Source organism: Drosophila kikkawai, chromosome X (genome assembly GCF_030179895.1).
Source record: "Drosophila kikkawai strain 14028-0561.14 chromosome X, DkikHiC1v2, whole genome shotgun sequence".
In the NCBI taxonomy this organism is placed as follows: Eukaryota; Metazoa; Arthropoda; class Insecta; order Diptera; family Drosophilidae; genus Drosophila; species Drosophila kikkawai.
The window spans coordinates 9,297,112-9,325,109 of NC_091733.1; the positions used below are offsets into that span (position 1 = coordinate 9,297,112).

At 47.0% G+C, this 27,998-nt stretch overlaps 4 protein-coding genes across 12 annotated transcripts; 3 read left to right on the plus strand and 1 right to left on the minus strand.

The window, feature by feature from the left end:
- The first annotated feature begins 326 nt into the window (after window positions 1-326).
- RPA3 (Replication protein A3) lies at window positions 327-1,090 on the plus strand. The gene is made up of 2 exons (XM_017173559.3): window positions 327-682; window positions 749-1,090. The coding sequence occupies exons 1-2, from the start codon at window positions 443-445 to the stop codon at window positions 848-850; spliced, it is 342 nt and encodes a 113-aa protein (XP_017029048.1). The 5' UTR covers window positions 327-442; the 3' UTR covers window positions 851-1,090.
- LOC108079267 (ATP-binding cassette sub-family F member 1) lies at window positions 1,082-4,412 on the minus strand. The gene is made up of 3 exons (XM_017173558.3): window positions 4,168-4,412; window positions 2,935-4,101; window positions 1,082-2,875 (listed from the first exon to the last, which is right to left on the minus strand). Exons 2-3 carry the CDS (start codon window positions 4,097-4,099, stop codon window positions 1,257-1,259), a joined length of 2,784 nt encoding a protein of 927 aa, XP_017029047.1. The 5' UTR covers window positions 4,100-4,101; window positions 4,168-4,412; the 3' UTR covers window positions 1,082-1,256.
- Window positions 4,413-4,857: 445 nt separating this feature from the next.
- Window positions 4,858-27,717, plus strand: LOC108079211 (serine-rich adhesin for platelets). Of its 5 annotated transcripts, none has more exons than XM_017173481.3 (6): window positions 4,858-5,539; window positions 21,060-21,379; window positions 21,447-21,532; window positions 21,652-21,881; window positions 21,969-25,655; window positions 25,745-27,717. In XM_017173481.3, exons 2-6 carry the CDS (start codon window positions 21,195-21,197, stop codon window positions 27,062-27,064), a joined length of 5,508 nt encoding a protein of 1,835 aa, XP_017028970.1. In that variant the 5' UTR covers window positions 4,858-5,539; window positions 21,060-21,194; the 3' UTR covers window positions 27,065-27,717. The 5 variants fall into 5 exon arrangements, with proteins under 5 accessions (XP_017028970.1, XP_017028972.1, XP_017028973.1 ...); XM_017173483.3 differs by having other exon boundaries at window positions 21,447-21,523; window positions 21,966-25,655; XM_017173484.3 differs by having other exon boundaries at window positions 21,447-21,523.
- Window positions 9,324-20,051, plus strand: Pfrx (6-phosphofructo-2-kinase/fructose-2,6-biphosphatase). Of its 5 annotated transcripts, none has more exons than XM_017173485.3 (2): window positions 9,324-9,788; window positions 17,107-20,051. In XM_017173485.3, the coding sequence occupies exons 1-2, from the start codon at window positions 9,671-9,673 to the stop codon at window positions 19,107-19,109; spliced, it is 2,121 nt and encodes a 706-aa protein (XP_017028974.1). In that variant the 5' UTR covers window positions 9,324-9,670; the 3' UTR covers window positions 19,110-20,051. The 5 variants fall into 5 exon arrangements, with proteins under 5 accessions (XP_017028974.1, XP_017028975.1, XP_017028976.1 ...); XM_017173486.3 differs by having other exon boundaries at window positions 17,110-20,051; XM_017173487.3 differs by lacking the exon at window positions 9,324-9,788 and adding an exon at window positions 14,678-14,831.
- Window positions 27,718-27,998: the final 281 nt, after the last annotated feature.

Consider the following 27,998-nt stretch of genomic DNA (forward strand, 5'->3'; position numbering starts at 1 on the left):
CCAATATCTCTTTGTTTAGAAGAATGGCAAATCTGTTATTTGATTTTAAATATTCCAAAATTCCAAGCATTTTCAACATAGCTATCGATATTTCTGGCAGACAGCGTTGCCGATCTAGTGGTTTGCCCGCTAGATCTGACGGTTTTCAGAGGCGAAATGCGGTATAACAAAGAAAATTTACGTTATTTCCAGGGAATGTAATCATTATAAGTGAAAAAAATCAATATTTAATGATTATCTTACAATTTTAAAACATTTTGCTCACTTTTAATAATTATTCAACATAGTTATCGATGTCGATAATTCTGGCAACCCAAAAACAACCCTGCCTGCTGCGGTCACACTGTTTGGCGGTCTTTCTTGTTTACTGCATTTCATCTTCCAACGAAATTAGCAAATTTTCTTTACCTCGCCAAAAATCAACCCAATTAACTGCATCAAGATGATGGAACCCTTTGATCCCCGCTCAATCATCAATGGCGGCATGCTGAAGCAGTTCTCCGGCCAGACGGTGAGCATAATGGTGTGCGTGGAGAGCGTGGCTGGGACCACTTTGCTGGCCAGCTCCACGGACAAGCACAAGCTGCGCATCAATCTGCCGGGCGAACTGGGCGCCGCCGAAGGAGCCTGGGTGGAGGTCATTGGAGTGCCGCATGGCGCCGACTCCCTCAGGGCCAAAGAGGTAAAGTAGATGCTTGGCTTATGAGGGAAAAGTCTTTTACGTTAATGCATCCCCCCCAACTTGCAGGTTATCGAGTTTGGCGGCGAGAACATCGATTTCGATACGGATGGCTACAATGGAATGGCCCACCTCATCAACAATGTGAAGGCCTTCTATCGCAGTGGTTAAGAGAGATTTCTCCTGTACTTTAGGCTTAGGAACTAGGCTATTATTATTGTAACTACCTTTTTTTTTTTGCTTTTGCCTCTTGAAAAATCAGTCTGCGAACTGAAAACCAAGGTTTTTGGGCTGTTAAAAATGTTAATTAATATGAAAATGAATCAGAAACTGTGAACTTTCATGCTAAAGTACCAGAAAGTCCCCCCAAAACTCATCTTAAAATCTTAATAAACCCAAAACTTTAGCACATTTCTTTTGTTTTAATTTGTTACTGTCACAATTTGTTGCTGTATATAATATATATAGATTGGTTGGTATAAAAAGGCTAACTAACTATAAACCATTAAACAGTTGAACAATTAACAGAGGGCTAGCCGGCCGACGAGATGTTGAAGTGGTTAAGTGTTCCAAGGGGCTATTGCAGCACAGCCGCATTTGCCACCACGCTGGGATTGTTGACCACCTCGCCCAGCGAGTCCAGCACCTCCTTCCTGTAGTCATCGAACTCTCCATCAATCTCATTGATCGTCTGATCCTCGATGACGTATAAAGTGCAGCCAGTTTCGCGGATCAAACGCTCGTCGTGAGAAACAATGATGACGCCGCCCTCGTACTCATTAATGGCCTCCGCCAGAGCATCGATGCTCTCGATATCTAGATTATTGGTAGGCTCATCCAGAATGAGCACATCGGGTGCACTCAGGCAGAGTTCGGCAAGGGCAACGCGTGCCTTTTGGCCACCGGACAGATCCTTCATCTTGATGGTGTGCGCATGACTGACTAGACCAAAGGAGCCGAGAGCCTTGCGCGCCTTCTCGTGCGGCAGGTTGAACAGACGCTGCAGATACTCGGCCGCCGATTCCTCGGCCGTCAGATGCTCGCCGGAGTGCTGATCGAAGCGGCCCACATGCAGGCGATGATTCTTGCGCTGCTCCCCCTCCTGCGGCTCCAGTTCGCCGAGCAAAAGCTTGAGGAACGTGGATTTGCCCACACCGTTGGGCCCAACGATGGCCACGCGGCTGGTCAGGTCAATGCCAAAGTCAGCCTTGATGAAGAGTGGCTTTTGGCCGGCAAAGGCGAAGGTAACATTGTGGACACCCAAAATGGGTGGCTGGAGTTGCGATGGCTCCGGGAAACGGAATTTCACAATATACTCCTTGGGCCGGGCCAACAGCTCCTGGGGGCCCTCATCCTCATCCTGCTTCTGCTGCTTGGACTTGTTCTTCTCCTGCTTTCGGGTGAGCGACTCCTTCTGCTTCTTCTCCGCCGCCTTCTTCGACTGGCCATGGGCCTTGAGCTCGCGCAGACGCTTCTCCTGCTTCTCGTACTCCTTGATCATCTCGCGACGCTTCTGCACATACATCTTCTTGAACATGGAGTAGTTGCCCTTGTAGTACTGCAGTTTCTTCTGATCGAGATGGATGATCTCGTTGCACACGTTATCGAGGAAACTCTGGTCGTGGGATACAATCAACAGGGTCTTCTTCCAGCCCTGGAGATAGTTATCCAGCCAGATGACGGCGTTCAGATCCAAATGATTCGTCGGCTCGTCAAGCATGAGGAGCGTGGGCTCCAGATACAGGGCCCTGGCCAGGGAGACACGCATGCGCCAGCCGCCGGAGAACTTGTTGGTGGGTCTGTCTTGCATTTCCTTGCTAAAGCCCAGACCAGCAAGGATTCTCCTAGCCCTGGCCTCCGCCGAATAGGCTCCAATGGCCTTGAGCTCGGCAAAGGTATCGTTTAGCTCCTCCTGGACCGTCAAGTCGCCGGCAGCAAACTGCTTCTCCAGATCATCGGCCTTTTTCAGCATATTGGTGCGACGCACATCCGCATCAAGGATCGTCTCAATGGCCGTCTTATCGGTGGCCACCACCTCCTGTTCGCAGAGCAGCACATCGATGTTGGGCGGTATAGCGAAGGCACGGGTGGCAATGTGACGGAGCAGGGTGGTCTTGCCATGTCCGTTGGGTCCAACCAAACCATAGCGGCGGCCATGGGCAATCAATAGGTTGGCGTTCACAAAGAGATCGTTACCTGGAAGGGGAATGAGAGGTGAGGAAAAGTCTTTAGAAAATTACCTGGGAATGACTCACCCTTGGCCGAGATGGTGAAATTCTCAATCTTAATGTCCACGGCATGCTCCAAGGCAGCCTGCTGGCCGGCGCTCTTCTGCACCTGAGACATGGTAAAGTTATTGTCCAGATCGGAATGTCCGGCACCGCCCTTCTTGGTCATTAGTTCCATTTGGCGCTCGTACTCCTGCTGCTTCTTTTGCTTCTTCTTCTCCTTGTGGGTGAGCTTCTTCTCCTTGGCCTCCTTGCTGGACTCCTCGGACTTGGGATCGTCTTCGGTATCGAGTTCCGGCTCAGCTTCCTCAGGTTTCTCCTCGGGCTGGGCTACTTCTACTTTCGGTTCAGGAACTGATGGTGACTTCTCCTTGAGCGTCACGGCGGCCACCTGCTCGCTGAGTGCCTCCTCTGCCTTTTGCTCCTCCACTTCCTTTTCGGGTTGCTCATCGTCCTCTGGCTCTGGGTCATTCTCATCCTCGCTGGCGGCGAATTTCTGCTTCTGCTGTTGCTTCTTATTGTTGGATTTCTTGGCAGCGGGCTTAATGGGCAGGTGCTCCTCCTCGGACTCATCCTGATCCTCTTCGAGCTCAAGATCCTCATCATCATCGTCGTCGCTCATGGCGAACTTGTTCTTTTGCTGCTGCGCCTGCTTCTTCTTGGACTTTTTGGAGGCGGGCTTGGCAGCTATCACTGCCGGCAGTTCCTCCTCATCCTCATCGGGCTCTCCAAGATCCAGCTCCGGCTCATCCTCATCGGAGAAATCATCGTTCTTCTTTTTGTTCTTCTTGTTTTTCTTGCTGGGCGGTGGCTGCTTTTTGCCAGTGGGCTTGGCCTGGGGTGGCTCATCCTCGTCCTCATCCTCGTCAACGGCCAAAGCCTTGACTGGCTTCTCATCCTCGTCGCTCCAGTCATCGTTCTTCCTACCCTTCTTGCCCTTTTTGGGCTGTTTCTTCGACTGTTGTTGCTTGCTTTGCGTGGAGGAGGCAATGCTCTCCAGGTCTTCGGTGTCCCGGCTTTTTGGCGGTGCAAAATCCTCATCACCGGAGTCGCCACCGCCGCCTCGCTTGCCCTTCTTTCCGCCACCCTTTTTGTTGGGCGCCTTCTTCTCCTGCGTCACCACTTTCTCCAACTGCTCGTCATCGTCGTTGTCGTCGAAGCGCTCCTTCTTCTTACCCTTAGCCTTGGACATTTCTGAGGGAGAAGCGAATTGGATGTTATGGCACGTGGTAAGGACGCAGAAATACCCTGTAAACTCACCGGATTCGATCACAGATTTAGCCTGTTTCGCAGCTTTCGGACTTCACGTGCACAGCTGGCAAATTCCTGCTCCTCCCGGGAAAATTCCTCTCGGGCGAGTTGGTCACACTGTTTCTTCAATTGCCACAAACAGATGATCACGCACGCGATGTGATCGATTATGGCGATGTGATCGAATAATCGAAAGCAAATGAAAAACTGCAAATTTGGAAATAAATATTTTTCTCATAACAAACATCAAATTTTTGAAAGCGGGGTGGCTTGATTTAAATTTTGCGCTGGGAAGCTTTTTTTGACGAAATAAATTAGAATTAAATTCTCGAGTGCCATTTTCCCATCGTTCCATTTCAACGCTAATTTGACGCATAGTTTGGTACGTTTTAACGTCTGCGAGGTAGTCACACTGCGCACCTTCGTCAAAATATCGATAGAGATGTTTTTTTTTAGTGAGGGTAAATCTAAATATTAGTTATTTTTGTGAGCATAACAGTTTCATAAAACTAAGAATGCATTGATTCCAATGCAATATTACAGCAGTTATTACTTTTCTCTTGTGCTATTTATTATTTAACAATTTAAGCCGGCAAGAAATCAATTTAAATTCAAAATAAATGTTTATCTATATCGCGCGATTGTCTGAAAACAATCGACCTGCCGACCTATCGACAGTGCCATCGAAGTTTTGACAGCTCTAGAATTTTGTCTTTCTAATTCGTCTACGGGTAACTTTTTTTTTTGTATTTATAGTTAAAAATTCGATACGAGGACGGGAATTTTCAGCAAATTTTGTAAAACAAAACGTGTTTGTGCTCCTGCCACATTCGCTGTCGTCGTCGGTTTCAGTTTTTCTCGCTCTTTTCGCCTGCGTCCGCGCTCGGTTTCCAATTGAAATTGCGGAGGCGGCCGCAAGGGGACGACTGCAGCGGGCAGTGCGCACAGGAGGAACAGGGACGGAGACTAGGACTCCCGACCAAGTGCATCCCCCGCCCGTGTGTGTCCGTCTTCCTAATGCAATTCTGGCGGAGCGAAGCGCGCTCATAAAAATCAAAAGTATATATAGCTAGATGTACATGTATATATAATATTCGGATACGTTTTCTCGATTCGCTCGCCCATGCATATGTATTTGTGTATTTAAATCAGTATCACAACAGCACACACACAAGCATACGAACGAACGGGCATTTGTTGTGTGTAGCGCTGCGTTTTCTTTTTTTTTTGTGTGTTTCGATTGAGAGTTTTGGCCGTGCGTGTTTGTGTGTGCGAGCGAGAAAGTGGTAACAAGAGGAGCTGCAGCGAACGGACAACAACAATAGGAGGACCAGAACAACTATTTAGCAGCATGACTGCCAGTCGCTCCACTGGCGAAGCGGTAAGTTTGGGACTGCAATGGGAAAAGCTAAGTTAAGTTCTCGCGACTGGTTACATATGTACATAGGTATGTATGTTTTTATGTAAGTACACACTACGTCTTCTGTGTGTGCGTGTATCGTCATCGTTTGACTTCGACGTCGGCTGCGCTGTTAACCGCTAACAGTACAGCAACAGCCAGCGGATTAGAGCCAGTGCCGCAGAACGGCAAGTAAATCGAGACGGTGTGTGTGCAAAAGAAAAGTGAAAACATCTGTGAAAAGTGAAGCTGCGAATAAGGAGCATGTGTCGTAAAAAGTGTTAAGTGGATTTTTAGGGGCAGAGCTGCTACTGTATCTCCTGCTGCTGTGTTGCCATCGCCGTCGAGTCAGTGTGTCTTCTCACCAGACACGACATTCGCTAAAAAAGTGTTGGCCAACCCCCAAACAGAAGCAGAACGAAAAAACAGAAGAACCGAGGGAGAAAGGAAGGCAAAGAAGCGAAATAAGGGAACAAATTGAGGCGCATAACGCGGTGAATTGGCTGTGGCAACAGGACAAGTGAAACGAGAATCGCCGCATTTGGGCAAAAGAAAAGCGTTCCCGAGAACCTCTGCCCCACACCCCACCCGTGCGTGAGAAGTGAAAATCCGCAGGTAGGGAAAAGTTGCATTTCAAGCGTTCTGTTTCGTCCCCGTTCCCTTTCTCCCCTTTTCCATTTCCTCCGACTATGCTTTCTATGACACGCGCATACCCACTCACCCATACAAGCACACACTATCCAACATTAACTCACACCCGCAGAGAGGAGGGAGAGGGATACTAACACTGTCGTCGCTCGGGCTTGCGCTCTTTATTTTTGTTTTTACTTTTGCTTCATTCCACCTTCTCTGCTCTGTTCGGCGAGTGCACTTATTGTTATCGGTTTGTTTTGTGTTGTGCTTTCGTCGCGAACTGAGATCGCCGTGTGTGCTTTGGCTTCTTATTCGGTATGTGAACGACGGAAGAAGGTAACAGTTTCGGGGTTTCTGAATGAAGGAACTCATTTACGCAATTGTTTTTTCTGCTTTCTGGCCGTGTCTAGTTTCTCTTTTCGTCATTTTTGCCAGCACTCGCGCTCTCCCTCGCACTCGGGCGGACAGCTGGCCGGTGTGATGGAGCTGGCATACATTCACACAGCGTGCGGCACTCGCACACACATTCAAATATACACATACACTGCCACGGCAGCGCCGCCATTGCCCTGCGCAGCTTTGACAGTGTTGCATTTTGCCGCGCAGTGATTGTGCTGCTGCGAGAGCTTTTTTGGTCTTTGTTTTGTGCACCTTATTCGTAATAGGGTTGCCAGAGGTCTATGAATACTCGTCTATCGATTCTACCTTTTCGATTGTTGAAAACTACATTTTATCGTTGTTCAGATACAATTTTTCATTACAAAGTGTTGCTAATTGTTCTAAACCGAAATATTTTCGATGTACCATAAATTATAACTTCAAATCATTTTAATTTTATAAAAGTAGGAAATTAAAAAATTAGACGGAATAATTTTTTATTAGCACTTTAAATCATAGTAAAGGGTATACAAATTTCGGCTTACTAAAGCAAGATTCCTTTTTTGCTATTGATACTATAATTATTGTTATAAGTGAGTTTAGTCGAATCCTTAAACGTGTTAATTAATGGGGAAAGAAAAACGATTAGAACGCTGTGAGAAACCGCCAAGTGTTCAGAAGGTTCAGCCTGACACTTTCCCATTGAGTTTGAGTCAAGTCGTGCTGGGGGTCTAGGAAAAGCTTCTGATTTCCTTATCAATATAGGCAAAGAGGCCCCACAACTGCAATTGGCTTCTTTAATTAATAAAACATTAATGGGTCTGATAGAAGCAGGCTCTATTCAAGCTGGTGGCATGTGGTCTCTTAAGAAAAATATTTTAATTAAATAAATAAATAGGAGAAAAGAGGATTATGGCCTTGACGATGTTTACCAATATATATGTAGATGCAAATACTAAATCCACAAATTTCTTTTGTCTGCCACCGATTCGTGTATTATTTCTTACTTTTCTTTTTATTTTTTCTTTTTCTTTTTACTTTTCTTATTATTTATATAAATTTCTATACATAGCGAAATTTTTATGGGATCTAACATATTTTAAATTCTGTTCGATCTTACATATGTTTGTAGGTGTCCATTTTCTGAGAAAAATAATAACAATATTTAAAACATTAATTTTTGTTCCGCTCTTTGCTCGCTTTTTTTTTTGAAATCTTTTTTTTTTAGTCTATAGTTGATATTTAACCACGATAATAGATCGGGCGGCAGATAAAAAACAAATCTTTTAAAAAATCGTATATTTACTGAATTGAGAAGTGAATTACTGGGTATCTTATTGTCGACTCAACTACAGCATTCTCACTTGTTGTTTTTATCATGTCTGTTGCTGTTGTTATCGGACGTTCCCTCCTTGCTCCTCAAGTTGCCGCCGCGCTCTCCGAGCAGAGTGTATGATAGCGCTTAGCGGGTTTATTTATAATCGCAACGAAACGTACATCTGTATATGTACACATGTTAGAAATGCAGGAGGATCGGATCTGCGCAAAGGTAAATAAAAGGAGAGCGCAACACGTGATCGCCTCTTGGAATGCATTGCAGCAGCAGCAGCAGCAGCAGCCTGCAGCCGTCCACCTGTCCGTTCACATCTGCTGAGCACCAGATATGGCCGCATTTTTACACTTGTCTCTAACGAAACCGCCTTTCCGATTTGTTTGTTCGCAGTTTGCACTTTTCATTAGCCTACTACAGGGGAACTTCCCCGGTAAGAATTTACGTAAAATATTTATTTTCTTTAAGTAATTTTAAAGCGTAGGGATTAACAGGAGTAACATAACAAAATAGATAAATAAGAGTTTTTGTTGAACTCTGGAAAATAACAATTATTGACGTAATATTTAAATATTAGTATTTGTGGTTACCATTATTCATTAGGATTTAAAGACTCAACATTTAATTATGTCAATATTCTTAAAAGTTAACACACTTTTATAAGTTCTTTAGATATTTAATTTTGATTTTTGACAATTATTCAACATTTTCTAGCAAATTTCCCATGGGACATGAAAGAACCGTTTAACCAAAAATAAATGGCAATTACGAATGCAAACACTTTTGTTGGCTATCGCTTAATGTGCTAATTCAATTAGAATAATTTGTTGTCCCAGCCATTCGCATTTTTGGCTCGCGCACTGAGCAAAGGCGTGCTCATATCGCAATCTGCGGTGCTGTTGGGCTTTTTCGCGGGTCCCAAGACAGTTAAAACCCTTTTTATCAGTCTGCCAGTGTTGGCACAGCAGCGGTCAGTCGGATAGCATTGCAAATAAGCTTTGTCTATGATCGAGATCATAGTACAAATTATAATTTTAAAAAATATATACAAAATGCAATGCTAATTAACGTTTAACAATAGATTCAGTGGAAATGTAACGGGCTAAGGTTAAGCAGTGATTGCCATAAGATCAAGGGTTAAAGTAAAAGCAGTTATTACACCGTAAGGCGAAGAGTAGAGAATATGTAAAAGCAGTGTTCATTTTAAGAGTTCTCGTAAAGCTGTGCTAATGCTTCCACCAAAGCTGTTGCAATATTTACCGCTACCTCTCATTGCCTTTACAGCTGGTAATCCCCCTGCATAGACAAACGATAGCGCTTACCGATTACCGCTCGGCGATCGGATCGCTCGCGTGCCGTTGTATTTTTTTTTTCTCAGCCACTGGCTGCTTTGCTTTCTGCTTTCTTGCTCACTGCTCATTCCGATTTTGTCGAGCGACGTGTGCGGAACTGAACGAACGGCGGCTCGGCGAATTCGCATTTCCCTCGCACGCTTTTTTCGCATTCGTATTTGTTTTCTTCGAATCGGAATTCGAACCAGAACCAGAAACACCAAGCGCGCGCTGTGTTTATTGCGTACAAAAACAACAAATTAGCGTTCCATTGCGCGCCACCGTTGATCTGTGATTTTTTTTTTTTTTCTGTTTTTGTGTTATTTTGCGTTGTTTTAAGTTTTTGTGTTTCCGCGTGATCCTGTCCAGTTTGTTGTAACTTTTGGGGCGGGGACGCACTGCTTGCTGGCTGTGCCACAACTGCTTTCATTCCGGGGCGCCATGGCCCAGTGCTGTGAAACGTCGCCGCGCTACGGCATATCCTCGAACCCGACTCCCAGCCGAAATTCCAACCAGGATCCGCCGGATGCTCCGTCTGCCACCGCCGCCGTGCTGTTGTGTATGTATTATATATAGCACAGATTCGTATCCGAAACCCGCCTCCATTTCACCCACGTTGCAATGCTGCTGCAGCAGTCTCTAAATTGTGCTGACCTGGTATCGCGTGTTTAGCAGTTGTGTATATAGGTTTAATGACATTTTTCCCCCTTTTTTTGGCTTATTAACACACTTGAGAGTTGCCCTTGTCGATTATGTGGTCAGTGGTGTAGGAATTCCACCGAGAAGTTATTAAAACAAGTAGAGTGAAGATTAAAAGCATTTCGAAGCCACTGCTTGTTGTGCCGTTGCATTTGCGCTAGTGTTGGCAGCATTACCGTTAATCTGAAGTCCAGCCAACTCTCTCCTCTCTCCTGCACTCCCTCCTGTCTTCTTTGCACCGGCTTTGAAGTGTATTATGCTGTATTGCCGTCACCGGCACCACTCCCCCCCCTTCCTGTCATAGTCATCTCGTCATTGCCATCACATTCCCATCATCTTTATTTTATTTTTTTTTTTTATGTGTTTGTGTGAGTGTTTGCATCGCTTTGTTTTCGTTTTCAAATATATTTTTGCTTTGGCATTTCTGCTATTTTTGTGAATTTCCTTTCCGCCTTTGCGACTAGCCAGAAGCCAGCCGCTGCTAGTTTTCTAGTTTTTCTGCCTTAATTTTTCGTAATTTTCCTTTGTGAGCCGGAAAAATGGCAAGCGCACAAAATGTTTTTGTCATTTTTTGTTCCGTATCACCTGACTGGGACTCCTCCACCACCACCACCACCCATTTCCCACCACTGGCTCTTGGCCTTGAGGTCTCGGTCTCTGTCTCTCCCCTTCCCGCCGTTGTTTATAATACCGTTTGTTTTGGGATATAGCTAGCGCCCCCGTAAATCGAAACTGTAATCGGTCTATGTCTACGGTTTTCAACTTTCTGCCACCTCAGCTGCTATTGCGATATTTCGATCAGGGTGAAAGTCGTCGGATTTTTCGGCAACCTGCCGTAGATTCCCATATTCCCATTTGTCCCCACTAGAAAGCTTTGGGTGCTTAAAGCTTGAGCCCTTTTAAGCGCCGTTGCGCTGCACATGGCATTGAAACCGAAAGTGGGCTTATCTTGGGTCGGTTTGGCAATAAAAAAAAAGGGTTTACCTATTCCACACATTAATAGGGTGGCAAATTTTAATTCAAATGAGTGAATATCCTTCAAAACTCTATTAAAAACCATCTTAATTACCTTAATATTTATACCTTTTAAAACCAGCAGATATTTACAAATTTCTTTTCATATAAAAATAAACAGGTTGCAATTATAAATATTTAAAAAAAAATCTTAAGTTATTTCAATTATTCGAATTATTTATTTATAATTTTTGCAAACTAGATGAACCACCCTATTACACAGTACAAAAAAACACACTCACTCACAGCAAATACACTTGCTGGGCGATCACGAGTGCCATTAGAGCGATTCGCAAGTCGCAATTACAATGTGTGGGGCGTGGCTGGAGCCCCTTGGTCAGGTGGCCTGATCGGCATTTAGGGCTGGGCCCATCCTTAGCCTGTAATCGAATCTCTGGGGAACTGCAGGCATGATTCATACCGATGCACTGCTTACTTCACCGGTCAAATCTAGATTCAAATCGTTGCAAATATACCTATTTACTGTTCGGTTCAAATTAAGAATACCCCGCAGATGTTCAATCTACGCAAGTATTTTAGCTTGAAGTAAATCGATCTTGGTTGCAAGTACTCCCACGATTCTAGGGAGTGTAAAAACTAATGAAATGAATCTCTTAGTAAATAATAGGAAATTAAACTTAATTGGTATCAGGTGGAAAAAGAAATGAGTTTGAAATAAACAAGATTTTAAGCCTTAAGGTTTCTAGAAGAAAATGCTATATTAATGTATAATGATGTATATATTTTGGCAAATCTGCTTGACAGATCCCAGCAGATGTAAAACGAACCGAAAGAGATATTCATGACGTCGCTATTTAGCCGAAAAAAGATTTCTGTGGTGGTACTCGTCAAAATACGAATAATGACCATAAAACCCATAAGCACTTCGGCGAAAAGACACAAAAAAGAACCATTAGAAAAGTTTAAATAGCGAGAGAGTCGAGTCTCTTTGGCCTGCAAAGTGACTCAGACTGACTCACTCTGAATAGTAGCAAACGGAATAGCAATAGTGATTTCTTTTTAACGAACCGAAGGAAAGTTGGCAACCAACCCACGCAGCATCATCACTCGCACCTCGCATGCACACTTTGGCCACGCCATATACATATCATAAAGATATCACCTGGAGTAGCTATAAAGAGGTGCACGAGGCGGTCTCCGCTCTCTGTTTGGATATCGGCCAGTGATCGATGGCGTCAGTGATAAGGTCTGGGCTGTTGCGACATCCAATAACATTGCCATTATGGTTCGCCGAATGGAACTCGAACTCGGACCCAGGTCGGCTCTCTTCTGGAACAGCGATCCGATCCGATCCGTTCCCGTTCTGCGCGCTGCGCCAATGTGTCTTATCAGGCTCTGTCCGTTTGTCGTCGGCCATTCATGTCAACGATAATTACGCTGCTACAACGACGACGACAATGTTGTTATTGGCTTTGTTTTATTATTGTTATTTTTTTTTTTGGTTGTCCTGGATGTGTCTCTGTCACTGTGCCTGTGCTCGATAGTGCGACAGCAAAGCGATTATCAGTCAGTCGGCCTGAGATTGTACTTCATGTGCCCAGTGCCCATTGCCCATTGCCCGTCCCAAAGATGGTACGCGGATTCTTGCTCACTTTTGCAGGCCCCAATTCGCGTCGATTGCACACCGATTAAGTCCAGTGAGTCACAGCCTGTGACACTGAACTTGTAAATACACTCACTCGTACGGCGCGACTCAAGCATTTAATCATTTGCCAATGCATTTGTCATATTATTCACAAGATGTCCCCTTTTTAGGAGATTTCTGCTATTACAAGTTCTAGAAAAGCTTTTATGAGGCCCTTAAACTAAAGCGAATTCTGTAGATTCTCGCATATAATAAATATTTCCTTAATAAACCTCACAAAATAAATTCAGACTCGGAAACTTGCATCAGAATTCGTTTTTTGATTAGATTTCTTTCAAACATAAATTTAAGTGACAAACATAAGCAAGAATAAAGGCAATATATATTTAAAATTGGAGCCATTGGCTTAACTTATCTTCAAATCGTAAGAGATAGTCCAAAGACCGAGGAGATTAATAATCACATAGCCGCCCTGCATTATCTTTTAATAACACAATATCCCCTTAATCACACTGGTTACTTATACGTTAATCGGCCGTTCATGTATATTTATAAATGTGCTTTGATATGGGGGAAATTTACTCTTATTTATTTATGAAACTAGCAAAATATATTGCTACCAATACGTTATTAATCCTAATCTGTTTCAACTCACAACAAGTGGCCGGAAGCAGAAACATCTGTTTCAGGAAAATATCAAAAACATGAAGAAGATTACTAAAAATGGACTACATAATCTAAAACAAAAATCTGATAATACTTAAAACAGTTAGACCGTTTATTTATTTTTCATTTTCTAATTATTATTGCATCTTTAATGCAGACAAGTCACATTCCTTGCAATTTATACACATCTCAATGCCAGTAGTGTTATTAATATTAAAATATAAGCATTAAGTAAATAATTAGAATATCTGTTCCGTCTAAGACGCAAATCCGACGAAGCGAATTGGAATTGAAAGCGGGAACGCGAACGGGAACAGGTCTAGAGCCTCAGGTTCCCAGCAGTCGCGGCAGAGCCGCTGATAAGAAAACGATTAAAGATCGCAGAGGGATGATATATATACGTAGCAGATCACAGATCGCCGATCCAGGTGCTCCCGGTGGCTGCGGCGGCACCGGCAATGCACGTCTCGTGTGCGTGATCGTTCAACCCGGCAAGCTGACCAGGCAGTGTGTTTGGTTTTCCTGCTCTCGACCTTGGGCGAGCCAAATGGACCAGTTGTGTTTGAGATATGTGTGTGCTGCTGCTGCGGTCGATGATAGCTTCTATCAGCCGATGATGACGCACGTGTGTACGATTAATCTGCCTGCTCCAAAGGGGTCAGTATAGAGTATAGACCAAGTGCAATAGTCTCCCCCCCCCCAGGACTGTTTACTGTTTGGGGTTTAGTTTCTTTCTTTCTTTTTTTTTTTTTTTTCTAAAATCATATTTTTTTGTTCAATTGATCACTCGATCATTCGAACTTGTGGACAAACACGTGAGGTTTTGAGGAGGTTACCAGCGTTATGAGAGGCTGCACTTTGCCTCGCAGCCCCCAATGTCAATTGCGATCCAGGAACCGGAGAAGCATCTTGGTGCTATTGTGCAATTGTCGCAGCGTTGCTTGGTTTTCAAGTCCGCTGCCAATTCACAAGCACAGTGCAGCTTTCCTAAATAGAGAACCTTGAAATACAAATTAATATTAACATTTTAAAATATATTATAGAGGAAGGAAGGGTTTATACAATTGAATATATACATATATGTAATATCCATTGGTCGGGTTTATATATTTATTATATCTAAAGATACTTCTTCCCCCTGAAAATGCTATAACAATTTTAAGGCTTTCTTAAACCAGTTGGACTTGTCAAGACTTTGTTCTGGGGTAGCGGCCATCGGAGAAGTTGGACTGTAGCTGGTGCGCAGTTTTGAAAACATTCGATTCCCACTTCCCTTTTCCGAAACCGAATTGAGGCACAAAAGTCCGTCGTCGTCGTTGTCGTCGACGTTACAGTTACATTCCGTGCCATTAACGCCAACCAACAACGACGACGACGCCGCTGCCTCTGAAGCCTCTGCTCTCCAAACTCAAAACGCGAAACGCTCTGCCGGCAACGTTCGGTGTTCTCAGACAGCGTCGCTAGTTTTTTCAGTATTTGAGCGTTCAGCGCTGTGTCTGCTTCACCTTTTATTCGCTCTGCTCGCCCGTTTGCCTGTGCTCCAGACTAGACCAGACCCAGTTCCAGTCCCACAGTTGAGTTGCCAGTCTCCGTCAGTCCGAGTCCCAGTTCCTGCAGGTAATAATTGCCACCCTACCATACCACAAGCTCGCCTCACCATACGCCACCAGTAATTGCTAACCATAAACCGTGTATACAGTCGAACTTCTATAACCCAAACTAACCTAAACTAGTTTTTATTTGTGCCATAAAGGGAATAATATAAATAATCGATTTCATTACTTAAACATAAAGATAAAAGTATTGTTTGGATGTTTTTTAAACAACACATGCGTATTGTGTTTTGATAGGACTTTCGGTTTAGACTTTTGAAAGACTTTCTATCATTGGAAGCTAGTATTTCTTGAATACTCTTGAGGACTAGCTGATATTTCAAGATTTGCTTAATATTCCATAGTGTTATCATTCAATGAACCAGCTTCGCTTTATCGGTCATTGGTGAGGTGAAAGCGGTTGGGGCTATCATCACAGAACCCAAAAGTAACTTACTCATTGCTTGTGAGATCTCTTTCCATATTTTTCTCAAACTAAAGACTGTTAGTACAATATTTACATCTTCTTGAAAAGAGAATGTTGTTTGCTTTGAAACCAAAAACCAATTACAAATATTACAGTCACAAGAATAAATTTAGTTTCGATTCTTTTGATGATCTCAACACTCAAATAATGCGTTCCTTCTTACTTAAAAAAAAAAAAAAAATGTATAAATTTGAGAACTTTGGAGTTGGGGAAGTGCGAGTTTCATACTAGAAGTGAGAATTGTCACATTCTGAAACCTCTTTTCACAGTAAGGATATAGTTTATTCGTTGTTTGTTAAAACTTTGACATTCTGAGCGATAATTGTTGACACTTTTTATGATAAAAAAAACAGTTTTTGTTAGTATTATGCATTCCCGTCGAAATTCTACAACCACCTTCTAAAATTTATTTATTTAATTATAGTGGTAAATCTTGGCAGATCTCGACAATAATATTTGTTTGCAAATTAGCATGTCTTTAACTCAGTCCTGCTGTTTTTTGAGCATGTAGCTATCCAGTTGCCCGCTGATGTTTGTGTGTTTTTTCTGCCTGCCTGACGACCGTGACCTTGTCGCAGATATGCTCGCCGCCTTCTTCGCCCCCTCTCTGAGTGTGTGTTTCTTGTTGTTGGTTTTTCTGCGATAAGGCAGCATTTTTGTACGCATATAGTTTATGGTGCCGGTGTTGGAACTCGAACTGGAGCGAACAATGGTAACTTTCCATCGGGGATCCCTTTCGGCGATAATCGAATCCATTTCAGAAATACCCAGTACTCGACGCATAAATATTCCACTCGCTAATTAGCAGTCAAAAATCCATGTGCGAGCAATAAATTAGTATTTTGTTTTGTTTTTTTTGTTTGTTTGTCTTTGCTTTGCCCTGTTCTCCTCCTTTCTCTTTTACGTTTTTATTGCAGAGCAGATATTAACGACAGAGATAGCAACAGCGGGATTCCACGTATGCCGTAATGACCTGACCAGCACCTGATTACCTGGCAGCCTGACAACCCTGACGCCAAAGAAGAGCACCAAAAAGCAGAGACACCGAGGGGCTAATAACTATCGATATCGATAGACCGCACACACGCACTCATATAAAGTCGGCCGATCAATCGATCGTCATCAGCTGTTTTTGTCTAGTTTCGTTTCGTTCTCATTTCGTTTCTGTTTTCGTTTATTATTTTTCGCTAATTTACTAGCCTCACCTTCGTCTCGTCTCTTCTCCCTCTCTCTCTCGCTTGCTCGCTCGCTCTAGGTCTCTCTCTGCCTATCTCTGTCTTAGAGCGTCGCCCACGCAGCACGCACGTTGTTGTGTTTCAGTCTCACTTTCATTTGTCTCCATTCCTATATTCCCTATTCCGTTGTTGTTCGTTTGACCGTCAAGTGCAAAGAAGTCAAATATTAGCCATCCATCCGTCCACTGGTCCGCACACACTCACCCGTGTATCTGTAGCTATATAAATTTGTATCTACACTCGGCTGTTTTATACATAGATATAGATAATTCCGTAGGTAATATTCTCCTTTATTGTGATCCCCAACCGAAGATCCCCTCTCGCCTTCCATCACACGTGTGCGCTCCACCGCCACCTATTTATGAATCAGAAGACGAAGATTGTTGGAACGCATCTGCCAGCAGCTCCATCTTCATCTTCATCCGCATCCGCATCTTCATCTCCATCTCCATCATCCGCCTCCGCATCTGCATTTCATTCAACTTTAAAACCCAAGACAACAGCACATTTATGTAAAAATACTCGACTAATTTCATGTTTCGTTACAACAACAACGCCACACCAACAACAACAAACAGCAGCAACAGCAACCCCAGGAGCAGCTGCTCATCTTCAGCAAGGAGATCCTTCTTCTGGTAGCAGCAACAATAACAATACTAGCACCAAAAATAAGAATCAAAATCCGAACCAGAAACAGGACGACAGCAGCGGCAGCAGTAACAACGCCGACAATTATAACAAGGACGACGAGGATCAAGTAGGAACATTGCCATTGCCATTCATACTTAGCAAGAAGACGCCCGCCGCCCTCTTCCTATCCCGTCCATCCTCCTCGTACACGGACCTCTGCACCTGCTGCAACAGCAGCAGCAGCAATTCCTCCGCCTCCTCCACAACCTCCTCATCCTCCTCGGCAGGCGCATCCGCCGTTGCCAGGCAGCTAGCCCGCTCCGTGACCGCCACCAGCATCATGGATATGCCCTACAACACGTCGCCGTCGCTACGCGTGCGCACCACCTCGTTGAATCAACTGAAGAAGACCGCCGATCTGGCCATCGAGAATGAGCTGCATGTCTGCCCCTCGGTGATGTCCGAGGAGCTGCGCAAGCTGCTGCCTCCCACCTCGGAAACGGTGATGACCAAGCCATTTCCCATTCGCGGCGAACGCACCATCGCCGACTGTACAACGCCGCATGTGATTGCCATGGTTGGGCTGCCGGCTCGCGGCAAGACCTTCATCTCGAAGAAGCTGGCCCGTTACCTTAACTGGATTGGGATTGCGACGCGTGTCTTCAATCTAGGCGAGTATAGGCGGCATGCGACCACCGCGTACAAGTCGCACGAGTTCTTTCGCGCCGACAACGAGGAGGCCATGGCCATTCGCAACAGGTGCGCCAATCAGGCTCTACACGACTCCTGCGAGTGGCTGCTTAGCGGCCAGGGCAGCATTGCTGTCTTCGATGCCACCAACTCGACGCGCGATCGCCGTCAGTTGATCCATGATATCGTGGTGAAGCAGCACGGCTTTAGGCTGTTCTTCGTGGAATCCATTTGCGATGATCCGATGATTATTGAGCAGAATATCCTGGAGGTGAAGGTCAGTTCGCCTGATTATCTTAACATGAACACGGAGCTGGTGGTACGCGACTTTCTGCAGCGCATCGAGCATTATGAGGAGCGTTACCAGCCCATTGATGAGGTCACCGAGGCCCATCTTAGCTTCATGAAGGTCTACAATGCCGGCAAGAAGGTGGTTGTCTACAACAACGAGGGTCACGTGGAGTCCCGTATCGTCTACTACCTGATGAACATCCATATCACTCCGCGCACCATCTACCTGACGCGGCATGGCGAGAGCGAGCATAACCTGAGCGGGCTCATTGGCGGCGATTCGAACCTGAGCGCCCGTGGTCATCAATACGCCAATGCCTTGTCCACGTTCATTGCCCAGCAACAGATTGATGGACTGCGGGTGTGGACATCGTGGATGAAGCGCGCCATCCAGACGGTGGCCGATGTGAAGGCGCCGCAGGAGCGCTGGAAGGCCCTCAATGAGATCGATGCCGGCCACTGTGAGGAGATGACCTACGAGCAGATTAAGGAGCGCTTCCCCGAGGAGTTTAAGGCGCGCGACGTCAACAAGTTTGCCTATCGCTATCCGCGTGGCGAAAGTTACGAGGATCTGGTGGCCCGCCTGGAGCCGGTCATCATGGAGCTAGAGCGACAGGGCAACGTTCTGGTCGTCTCCCACCAAGCGGTCCTGCGCTGTCTCTTTGCCTACTTTCTGGACAAGTCCGCGGATGAGCTGCCGTACCTGTACGTGCCGCTGCACACGGTCATCAAGCTGACGCCCGTGGCCTATGGCTGCAAGGTGGAGCACATTAAGCTGCCCATTGATGCTGTGGATACGCACCGACCGAAACCCAAGATACCCGGCGATGTGAGTGAGCCAGGACTGGACGGACTTAGCGGCGAGCTGGTGGCGCCCGATGGCGTCGGCAAGGTGCTCATTGTGGGCGACGATGTGGCGACGGCCACGAACGGCAATGGCGGGCGCGTCGACGCCCAGGCGCATCAATGACGGCGTCGCCGGCCTCCCCAGTACCCGACCCCGAAATCCAAGACACTTTAAGCATGTGGAACCAACTTCTCCTCCTCCGTACCCGCACACAGATCCCCCACGAAATCTACTTCCCCCGACCCATCGCATCCAGACATTCTCGCATCCCGATTGAAGCGGACTTGGAAGCGCTGCTGCTGGGCAACTCCTGCTCCCGCCATCGCCTCACTACTTAACTTAACTTAATAATATTGGTTCGAACTCCAGTCGAGGGCTCTCTTTATTTAAGTTTCGGGCTGAGACACGAAATTGTGATTGATCTATTGAGCTGTTTTATTATGTACTTTTACGAAAAAGAAAAAAACAAAAACAAAAAGAAAAAAACGAAAACATTTTTTAACATTTACTAGGAGGACATGGTCTGAATCGAATCAGGAGATGCCGAACTGTATACTTAAATTTACAAAGCATATATTGTATGTGTGTTGTTTACACTTGCCAGGAAGCAAGCTATGTAGCTTAACTATGTTGGATGTGATGATAATGGTGACGATGATGATGAATTATACTTAATCTTTTACCCGTAGCCCTAGCTATGTATTTACCCCCAAAAATGTACCGTGCACTGTACGAATATACATATATATATCATGCTATCCACTGTACATCCAAATGTGTCTTTTTTTTTTTTATTATCTTTGCATCTCTCGTTGTCTATATATATATATTTGAATACCAGTTTTGCGCAATTTTTGTTTCCAAACGAGAGGATAAACTCACGAATTCCATTTGCCAACTCGGTGTACGCTACGTATAACTATATCATCTGCCCGATGCACTATATAGTGTATAGCCATAGCCTCTGTCTGTACGTAAATGTATATGTGCAACAAATATTGTAATGACATACAAGATACTTATAAAATAATCAAGAATAAAATAAAAAACGATTTATCAACCACATGGTTTATATTCTGTTTTATTTAACAACAACAATTTGTACAGAGGGTGGCTGTAGAAACCTTAATTGAATGTTATATTTAAAAGGCAATTTGGGCTCTAAAATATTTCATTACATACTTTTAAATAAGAGCTGGAAATTAAATCCATTCTAAAATCGTTAAATCTATTTTCATCGAAATTAACTTTTAAATCCATTCTAAAATCGATTAATCTATTTTTTTTTACCGAAATTAATTTTCAGAATCGATTTAATCGAAATAGTTCTATAAGTATGTGTGTGTAAGAGTTCAGTACAAAATTTAACAAATTTAAATACAAATATCGATAGATAAAATGCATAGACCGATAAAATTATAAATCTTTGTGATGTATAGATTATAATAATCAATTATAATCGATTTACTTAAAGAATTTTTTGTTAGAAAAAATCGATTCATTAAAAATCAATTTATTTCACAATAATTTGATATCATTTTTTGAGGCTTTTCTTATCTTTAAAAAATAAAAAATAAGTAAAGAAATCTCCTTTTTTCAGTTTTCAGCCCAATTTTATTCAAGAAAAGAGAAAATGCTAAATACAAATGTTGGATTTATAAAGACACTCAAAAAATACAATAAATACGAATATTTTAGTTTTTGCGGCTGGTTATACTCTTATTTCATAGTCAGAAATTTAATTGTTGCAAGTGGAGGGAGGCCCTTATGAATTCTGTAAGAAAATCTATAGTGCCGCCATTGCCATTATTAATTTGTTATTTTTCTGCCCAAAAGCCAAAGGCACCGTTTGTCGATAAATCGATCCATATTTTTAATGCACTGCTCCTGGCCAAAAGGCAAGGCGGCGGCAGGCGGGCTGAATTGAATTTAAAATGTGGTCAAACGTTCGTTTAAGTCGTGCTAACTGTGCGGGACGAGCGTGTCCTAGTTTCGAGTTCAGGCGGTAGAAGGAGAAGCCCTTCTTATCTTCGAGCACACTCACTCATTCCGCTTTTCAATTTCACCTTTCAGCTGCCACGAAGTGTTTCGGGCCGCGTCCGCGTCCATGCCCGCTAGAAGCATTAGCATTAGCAAACAGGACCACTAGTATCCTTTTACCAGGATCTCCTATTATTAGATTCAGAAGGCGGCACACAATTTGGCACAATGCCGCGCTTTCGCAACGAGGAGCCCGAGCAGTCGCACTATGTGGATGGCGATGTCGTCTGGGTAAAGATCCACAATACAGAGATCTGGTGGCCAGGCGAGGTGACCTCCTCGCAGGACTTTCGCTTTGTCAACGCCAGCCGGCCGCCGTTTGCCGTTGTGGCATTCTTCAACGAAAAAACCTTGTAAGTTTCTATATATTTCTATATATTTTTATTTACAATTCTAAACACTTAATTTCATTTTTCACAGCGAGCAAGTCAAGTCAGCTAAACTGATTTATCCCTTTCAATGCGCTCACAAGGAGGAGTTCATTAGGCTGGGCACCAGTAAGTATAGTAAGTAGGAATCCATTATTATTAACAATTGTAATTCGATCAAGTGTTGTTGGAAATCGGGTTTCTCGTTAGATCTCGAATAGCTTTTACCCTCTCTCTTTTATTTTTGTGATTTGCAGAAAAGTCCGAGGGACATAACATGGGCGACAAGTTCAACGAGGATGTGGCAATCGCTGAGGCACGCTTCCTGGGGACACCGCACCAGCTCTCCAGCTTGCATGCTGCATCCGCGTCCGCCTCCCGACCAGACAGCCTCATTAAGGCCCTCCTCTCGAGCAGCACCAGCAGCAGTCAGCGCAACAGCAGCACGCGCAGCTCCAGCGGTGTTCCCTCGCCGGCAGCAAATCGAGTAAGTAGTGGTAGCTCTAGTCCTGGCCTAAAGAGATTCCAAGCTAATACCCACGGGTTTCTTCTTCGTTTTTTGGTGTTCCAGCAGCCAGAGCCCACGTTTCGCATCATGGACATTGGCAGCACCAATGAGTCGAGTCGCGAGCGACGCGTCGACGATAGCTACGACTGTCACATGTGCAATTTTCGCACCACCAGCATGGATGTGCTGCTTATCCACCGGCGCGGTCACATGGAGTCCAGCAGCAGCTACAGCAGCACCAACAGCACCACGAACAGCTCCAGCAGCATTAGCAAACGGGCCACGCGTCGGGCCAACACCACGAACGCTTTTGATCTGCGCCAATTGTCGCAGCGGCGGAGTGGCGACAGCACCCACTTTCTGCCCAACTCAGTGCGATGTCACTCGCGTCATGTCTCCATTGTGGTGGACGCCTCTTTAACGGACGAAGAGCAGCAAAGAGTGGCCAGCATTGCCCAGCAGACAATGAAAAGCATCGAGCGTGTGGTTCATCCCAGCAGCGCCTCATCCTCCGCCTCGACCAACAGCCACAGTCGTCGTCGGAGTGTACGAAACAGCTGCTCATCTTCGCAGCAGCCGCCGCCGGCGGTGCCGGTGCCAGTAGCAGTGTTGTCTGCTGTGGAGACTACCCATCGCAGCACTCAGAATCCACGCGATCCGCGCAGCCAGCGTTCCAACCAGCTGCGAGCCACAATGCCCGCCCCTCAGCCCCCGCCGCCGCCACCGGCGGCAAAGCAGCGTCGTCTAACGCGCTCTATGAGTCGCCTTCAGCAGGGTACATCAACGTTGGAACTGCCGCCTCCGTTGGCGCAAACAACGCCTAAACGTAGTGCCGGCCGACGGCGGACCCTGGCTGTCACAGCCGCCCCCAATGAGTCGCCGGCTATTGTGCCCAGGCGTAGCAATCCCATGCGAAAGACCTTAACGGCAGTGCCCGAGACAGCGTTGGCTACAGGCCGTCGCAAGCGGACGCTACCAAAGAACATGGAGCCCAAGACACCCACGACGATATCGCCCAGACAATCGCCTTCACCTACACCGCCGCCGCCGCCGCCGCCCGCTGAATCTACGCCAGCAACCGCCGCTAAACAACTTCCAGATGCAGAGGATGTTATAGCGGAGGAGCCACCAGCCCCTAAGAAACCACGACCCGAGGAAGAAGCAACTCCACCTGCCACGGTAATTCACCCGCAGCAGCAGCAGCCGAACAACATTGCCGGCTCCCTGGAATTGCAGCGCAGTCTGATGGCCGAGTGGTGCGATGACGAGATGGACGAGCTGCCGGAGGAGGAGGAGGAGGAGACGGCGGCTGAACCCATGGAGCACTCGACGCCAAATGGCAGGAAGGCGGCAGCATTGGAAGAAGGCGAGCAGGAACCAAAGCGGTTGCCAGAGGACGATGACGACGACGACGAACCGAAGCTGGCTGAGCGGATGCCAGCCAAGAAGCGCATACGCAATATACCAAAGAAGGATCGACGTGATGTGGTGCGGCAGGAGTTCGATGTGGAGCCGGACGAGCCCATTGTCATCCCAGACAGCGATGCCAGCTCAAACGAGAGCGTGGTCTTTGTGGACGATGAGCCAAGGCAGCGGCGGAAGAGGCATGCAGCTGGGGGTCATAATAGTTCCAAGTCCACATCCACATCCACATCCTCATCCACGCCCAAGGCGGCCAATAACTCATCTTGCTTTGACTTTGAGGAGGAGGAGGAGGATGATCTGCGGCAGCAGCAGCACACTGAAGGCCAGAATGGGCTGAGCTACCGACGTGGCACTCAGACCAATCGCTTGGACATTAATGGCAAAAGCCACTCGACAGCGGAGGTGGAGTCGCCGCCAGAGGCAGGAACCGAAGCAGAAGCTGAAGCAGCAACAGAAGCTGGTGAAAAGGAAGAGACACCAGCTGAGCCCGTGGCACCTGCCCAAGATGATCTCTTTATGGGTTTCGATGAAGTCCAGCAGAGTTTGGCTGAAGCAGAGATTCAGCCGCAAGAGCCAGTGGAGGCGGAGCAAGCAGAACCCGAAATCGAGGTGATAGCGGAGGCTCAGAAAGAGCTGGAGGAAGCAGAAGCCGAGGCTGAGGCCGAGCTCGAGGTAGAGCCCGGTGATCACCTAAGCCTGCCCATCAAGGAGCGGCAGAAGCGCATATTCAAGTCACGCAACAAGTCCACAGTGGCAGCTCCGAAAGAAGAAGATCTAGCCGTCCAGGAGGAAGTCCAGCCGGAGCAGCAGGAGCAGCCACCGACCAATGGCAATGGAGCAGCTGCTGACCAACTGGATCTGTGCAATGGCGAGGAGAACAACAGCATGGCAGAGAGCAGGCGCCGCGACAAAACCAAGACTGAATCATCAAAGAGGCGCTTAAAGGCCAAGGCAACACGCCAGAAGAACCGCTCGCCCACTCCGGTGCCGGTGCCCGAGGAGCTGAGCAACAACAGCAGCAGCACCAGTACTAGTAACAGCAGCAGCAGCAGCAGCAACAGCGGCAGCAGCAGCAACAGTAGCAGCAACAGCAGCAACAGTAGCAGTAGCAACAACAGCCACAGCAATCATCTCTGCCGGCCCGGCTCTAGTCCAGGCCTGCTCTCGCCTGTTCTAAGCTCCAGCAACAGCTGCTCCATTGCCTCCAACATTGCTGTGATCTCGCCGGAGGAGGCGCGCGAGCTACAGCGCTCCGCTTCGGGCGCCGGCCTGATTCATGCCGCCATTGTAGATGCCACGCAGCCGGTGCAGCGTGGCGGTGTGCTCATCCTGGAGGATATACGCCTGCCCAATCTGTATAAGCCATTCGGCAGTCTGTCATCGTCATCGGTCAGCAACGATAGTCGCCGGCCTGTGGAACACCACGAGGGCGCAGGCAAAGAAGACGACGATGACAACGACGACGAGCGTTCGCAGGACTCGAGGGCTTCGGAGCAGCCGGCGGCTGTGGAGGAGAAGCTGGATGGGGTGAGTCAAGTGGTGGATGACTATGACGCTGAGGAGTCCTTGCTGAACGACAGCAAAATATCCGAGGAGGTGGCCCATTCACCTCTCCTTCCCCATTCCCCCGCCGAGGTCCTGCATTTTGTGTCGCAGCCGCGCGAGGTGTTGCTGAAGAAGCGGGAACAGGAGCTGCTGCGCCAGTACAAGGCCGATCTGGTCAGCGGGCGGAGTGCGGAGAAGTGCCGCAAGGCACGCGAGCGCTGGGGTCGCACGATGCGATCCACCGAAGAGAAGGAACCAACTGAGCAACCAACGGAGCAGGTGGAGGCGGAGGTGGCTACAGAGGCCACCCGGCCAGAGGAGGATCAGTACGATCTGGGGCAGAGTAAGGAGAATATGGAGGAGGAGGAGCTGCAGCAGCAGGCGGACGAGTCTAAGGATTCCCTGGATGCCGAATTGGCCGCCATAGAGCTTGTGTTGCCCACCAATCTCTATAATCGTGGATCTCGCCGTGCCCTTAGCCATCCCCATGCCAATCTGGCTGTAGTCAGTGGCAGGAAGGCCAGCGGACACTTGGGCTATGCCCAGACCCTGTGCGATGCGGACGTGGCCAAGGCCCACCAGCAACTGGTGGATCTTCGCGAGCAACAGCGTCGCCGCGATCCAACGGCCGCCGCCGCTGCCACCACTACCACGCCACCGGAGCCACGCAGACAGCGCCGGAGATCGCGAAATCCGGCTAGCAATGACCTGGTGGAGTGCACTTTCCGCTTTGACGTGGCCGATGAGGCGTCGTGCGAAACCAAGGAGGTGCAGGAGAGCCTGGTATGTACCTTAAGACAACTTGATCCTGCCACAAGTAACTATTCTCTCTTACTATCTCTCTCTCTCTTTCTCTCTGCTCCTCCTCCTAGACCCCCCAGCTATGTGCCGGTCGCATATGCGCTGTGATGACCCGGCCCATACCGGGCTATAACCACACCTTCATGCTCTGCTCGCTGGCCAACAACAACTTTACGCCGCTTAACAATGTGGCCTTGTACCTGGACAGCGAGAAGAATCATTTGGTGCCAGTACCGCGGGAGGCTCTATTGGAGCCACCGCGCCTGGCCGATGGCCATCCGCTGTCGGCCGTTTTCGCGGACATTGACATCCTGGGCGATGAGGCAGTGGCCCAGGCCATGGAGCCCGTGGAGACGGAGACTGAGTCTCAGCCAGATCTTCTCCAAAGTCAAAGTCAAAGCCAGGTGGAGGTGGAACGTATGTCAACGGTGCAGATTCTGTTAAGCGACTCGGAGAACGGCGAGGGCGGCGGCGGCGGCCACGAAGAGGAGCCAGTGGAAACGCTGGGCATTATGACACCACTCAGCCAGGTGGCCGAGGGCAGCGCCCTGGCTGCCAGCAGCAGTTACGTCAACGAAGACGACGGTCAGCTATCCCTGCACGACGATCAGGTGGACTCAAATGTTCTGCAGCTAAACGTCAATGGGCATCGCCTGGAGCTGGATCCCTCGATGCTCTTTAGCATCGCCGAGCAGCCCGATTCGTGCATCGAGCTGAGTGTAGCCGAGACGAGTCCCACTACCGGCGGCGTTTGCGGAGTGGGCAGCACCACCACAGCCGTGCTGCATGCACGCGATATCCTGCAGGCGGCCCAAGTCTATCTACAGGAGCGCGATCTGCAGCTGGTCAATGTGGAGGACATGACCCTGGACGGTGAGGAGGCCATGGCTGTGCCCGTCACTGACCTCCTCTCGCAGGCTCTGGCCGGCAGCCAGGTGGTGGACGATGATGATTTTGTGGACGCGGCCAATGCTGGCGTTGGCAGCCTGCTTCACATTGATACACGAACCGCTGGCGGCGGCGGCGGCGGAGGAGGAGACAGCGTTGAGCCGGGCGTCAGTGTGGTGTACATCTCGCATGCCCTGGCCCCGCCGGCCGCTCATCTCACGCCGCCTATAACGGCGCGCACCAATGAGACGAACGCCCTGCTCGACCAGACGCCCATTATGTCAACGCTGGAGAATCCGAGCGGTGGCCTGCAGCTGCGCCGCGTCTCGCCGCTCGCCGAGGGCAATCTGGAGGACAGCCTGGCGGTAATTGGTGTGACAAATGGCAGCGGTGTGCCCACCTCGCTGGAGCTGCCCATAACCGTTACCAATCCGGCCATAGCACCGCGAGTGACGGCCCCAACGCCCATCGTGGACATGGTGCAGTTTGCGCCCTTTCAGTGAATTGGAGCAGCAATGAATGTATTTTTGTTTTTTCGAGAATGCAGCGAATCCATATTTTTTTTCATTTATTTTTATATAGTTTCTTTAATTCCCTTTGTTTTTTTTTTCTTTGAGTGGTAGTTGAATTGATTGGACCCGAGACGAGGAAATTGCGATGCAATACACAAGCCTGCGACCAGCAGGTGCTTACATGTTAGTTCACTAGCTCCTAAGTTAGAGATTCCTACACGCGCCCAGACGCCCCCTCGACATTGCAAATGCAGGCGGCGGCGGCAAACCACAGTAGCACTTACCTAAATAAGCTTGTAATTTACTAACACAAACAAAAAAAAAACACAACCGAAAGATCAGAAAATGAACAGAATATAGAGAATAGGCACCAAAGCAAAACACTTGCGATATACAAGGTGGAGTTGCACTACGAACAATACCTATTTCTGTGCATTCAAATACCCAAAGTTGTGGGTATAATTGTTCGCTGGAACACTCTACCCCAATGTGTAATGTAATGATGTACCGAGACAAGTGTACGAGGAGGAGTCAGTGTCTAAGCTAAGTTAAATGTGTGTGCCCTCGTCGGTGCGGATCGAGATGCTCGAGTTTGGGGCATCGATTTCAATAAAGGCAACGGAATGCTACAGAAATAATAATAATAACCAAACGCTTGACTGCACATACTCTGGGGAAATTGTGTCTGGGATGCTAAAGGTAAGCTGTATTGTAGATAAAAACGAGAAGGGAAGGTAAAAGTTTGTAGCATTATTTGATGAAAATCGATGAATCGATTATAGAATCGATTAGAGAGAGTTGTCCTTAGCACGCCGAAGTTTGTATACCCTTCCCTTTTAGCAAGTGCATCAGGGGATCAACTCAAAAATGCATTAAAATGAAATCCGGAAACTGTTCTGAGTTAGTTTTTATTAGTTTGACGACT

What these genes read in the sequence shown, in the direction of transcription:
- RPA3 (XM_017173559.3), top strand. Translation starts at nt 443, where the DNA reads ATGATGGAACCCTTTGATCCCCGCTCAATCATCAATGGCGGCATGCTG. An exon ending in ACTCCCTCAGGGCCAAAGAG is followed by an intron (nt 683 to 748) that starts GTAAAGTAGATG and finishes CCCAACTTGCAG; the next exon opens with GTTATCGAGTTTGGCGGCGA.
- LOC108079267 (XM_017173558.3), bottom strand. Translation starts at nt 4,099, where the DNA reads ATGTCCAAGGCTAAGGGTAAGAAGAAGGAGCGCTTCGACGACAACGAC. An exon ending in TTTCACCATCTCGGCCAAGG is followed by an intron (nt 2,876 to 2,934) that starts GTGAGTCATTCC and finishes TTCCCCTTCCAG; the next exon opens with GTAACGATCTCTTTGTGAAC.
- Pfrx (XM_017173485.3), top strand. Translation starts at nt 9,671, where the DNA reads ATGGCCCAGTGCTGTGAAACGTCGCCGCGCTACGGCATATCCTCGAAC. An exon ending in CACCGCCGCCGTGCTGTTGT is followed by an intron (nt 9,789 to 17,106) that starts GTATGTATTATA and finishes AACAACAAACAG; the next exon opens with CAGCAACAGCAACCCCAGGA.
- LOC108079211 (XM_070288603.1), top strand. Translation starts at nt 21,195, where the DNA reads ATGCCGCGCTTTCGCAACGAGGAGCCCGAGCAGTCGCACTATGTGGAT. An exon ending in CCTCGCCGGCAGCAAATCGA is followed by an intron (nt 21,882 to 21,965) that starts GTAAGTAGTGGT and finishes TTGGTGTTCCAG; the next exon opens with CAGCCAGAGCCCACGTTTCG. An exon ending in AGGAGGTGCAGGAGAGCCTG is followed by an intron (nt 25,656 to 25,744) that starts GTATGTACCTTA and finishes TCCTCCTCCTAG; the next exon opens with ACCCCCCAGCTATGTGCCGG.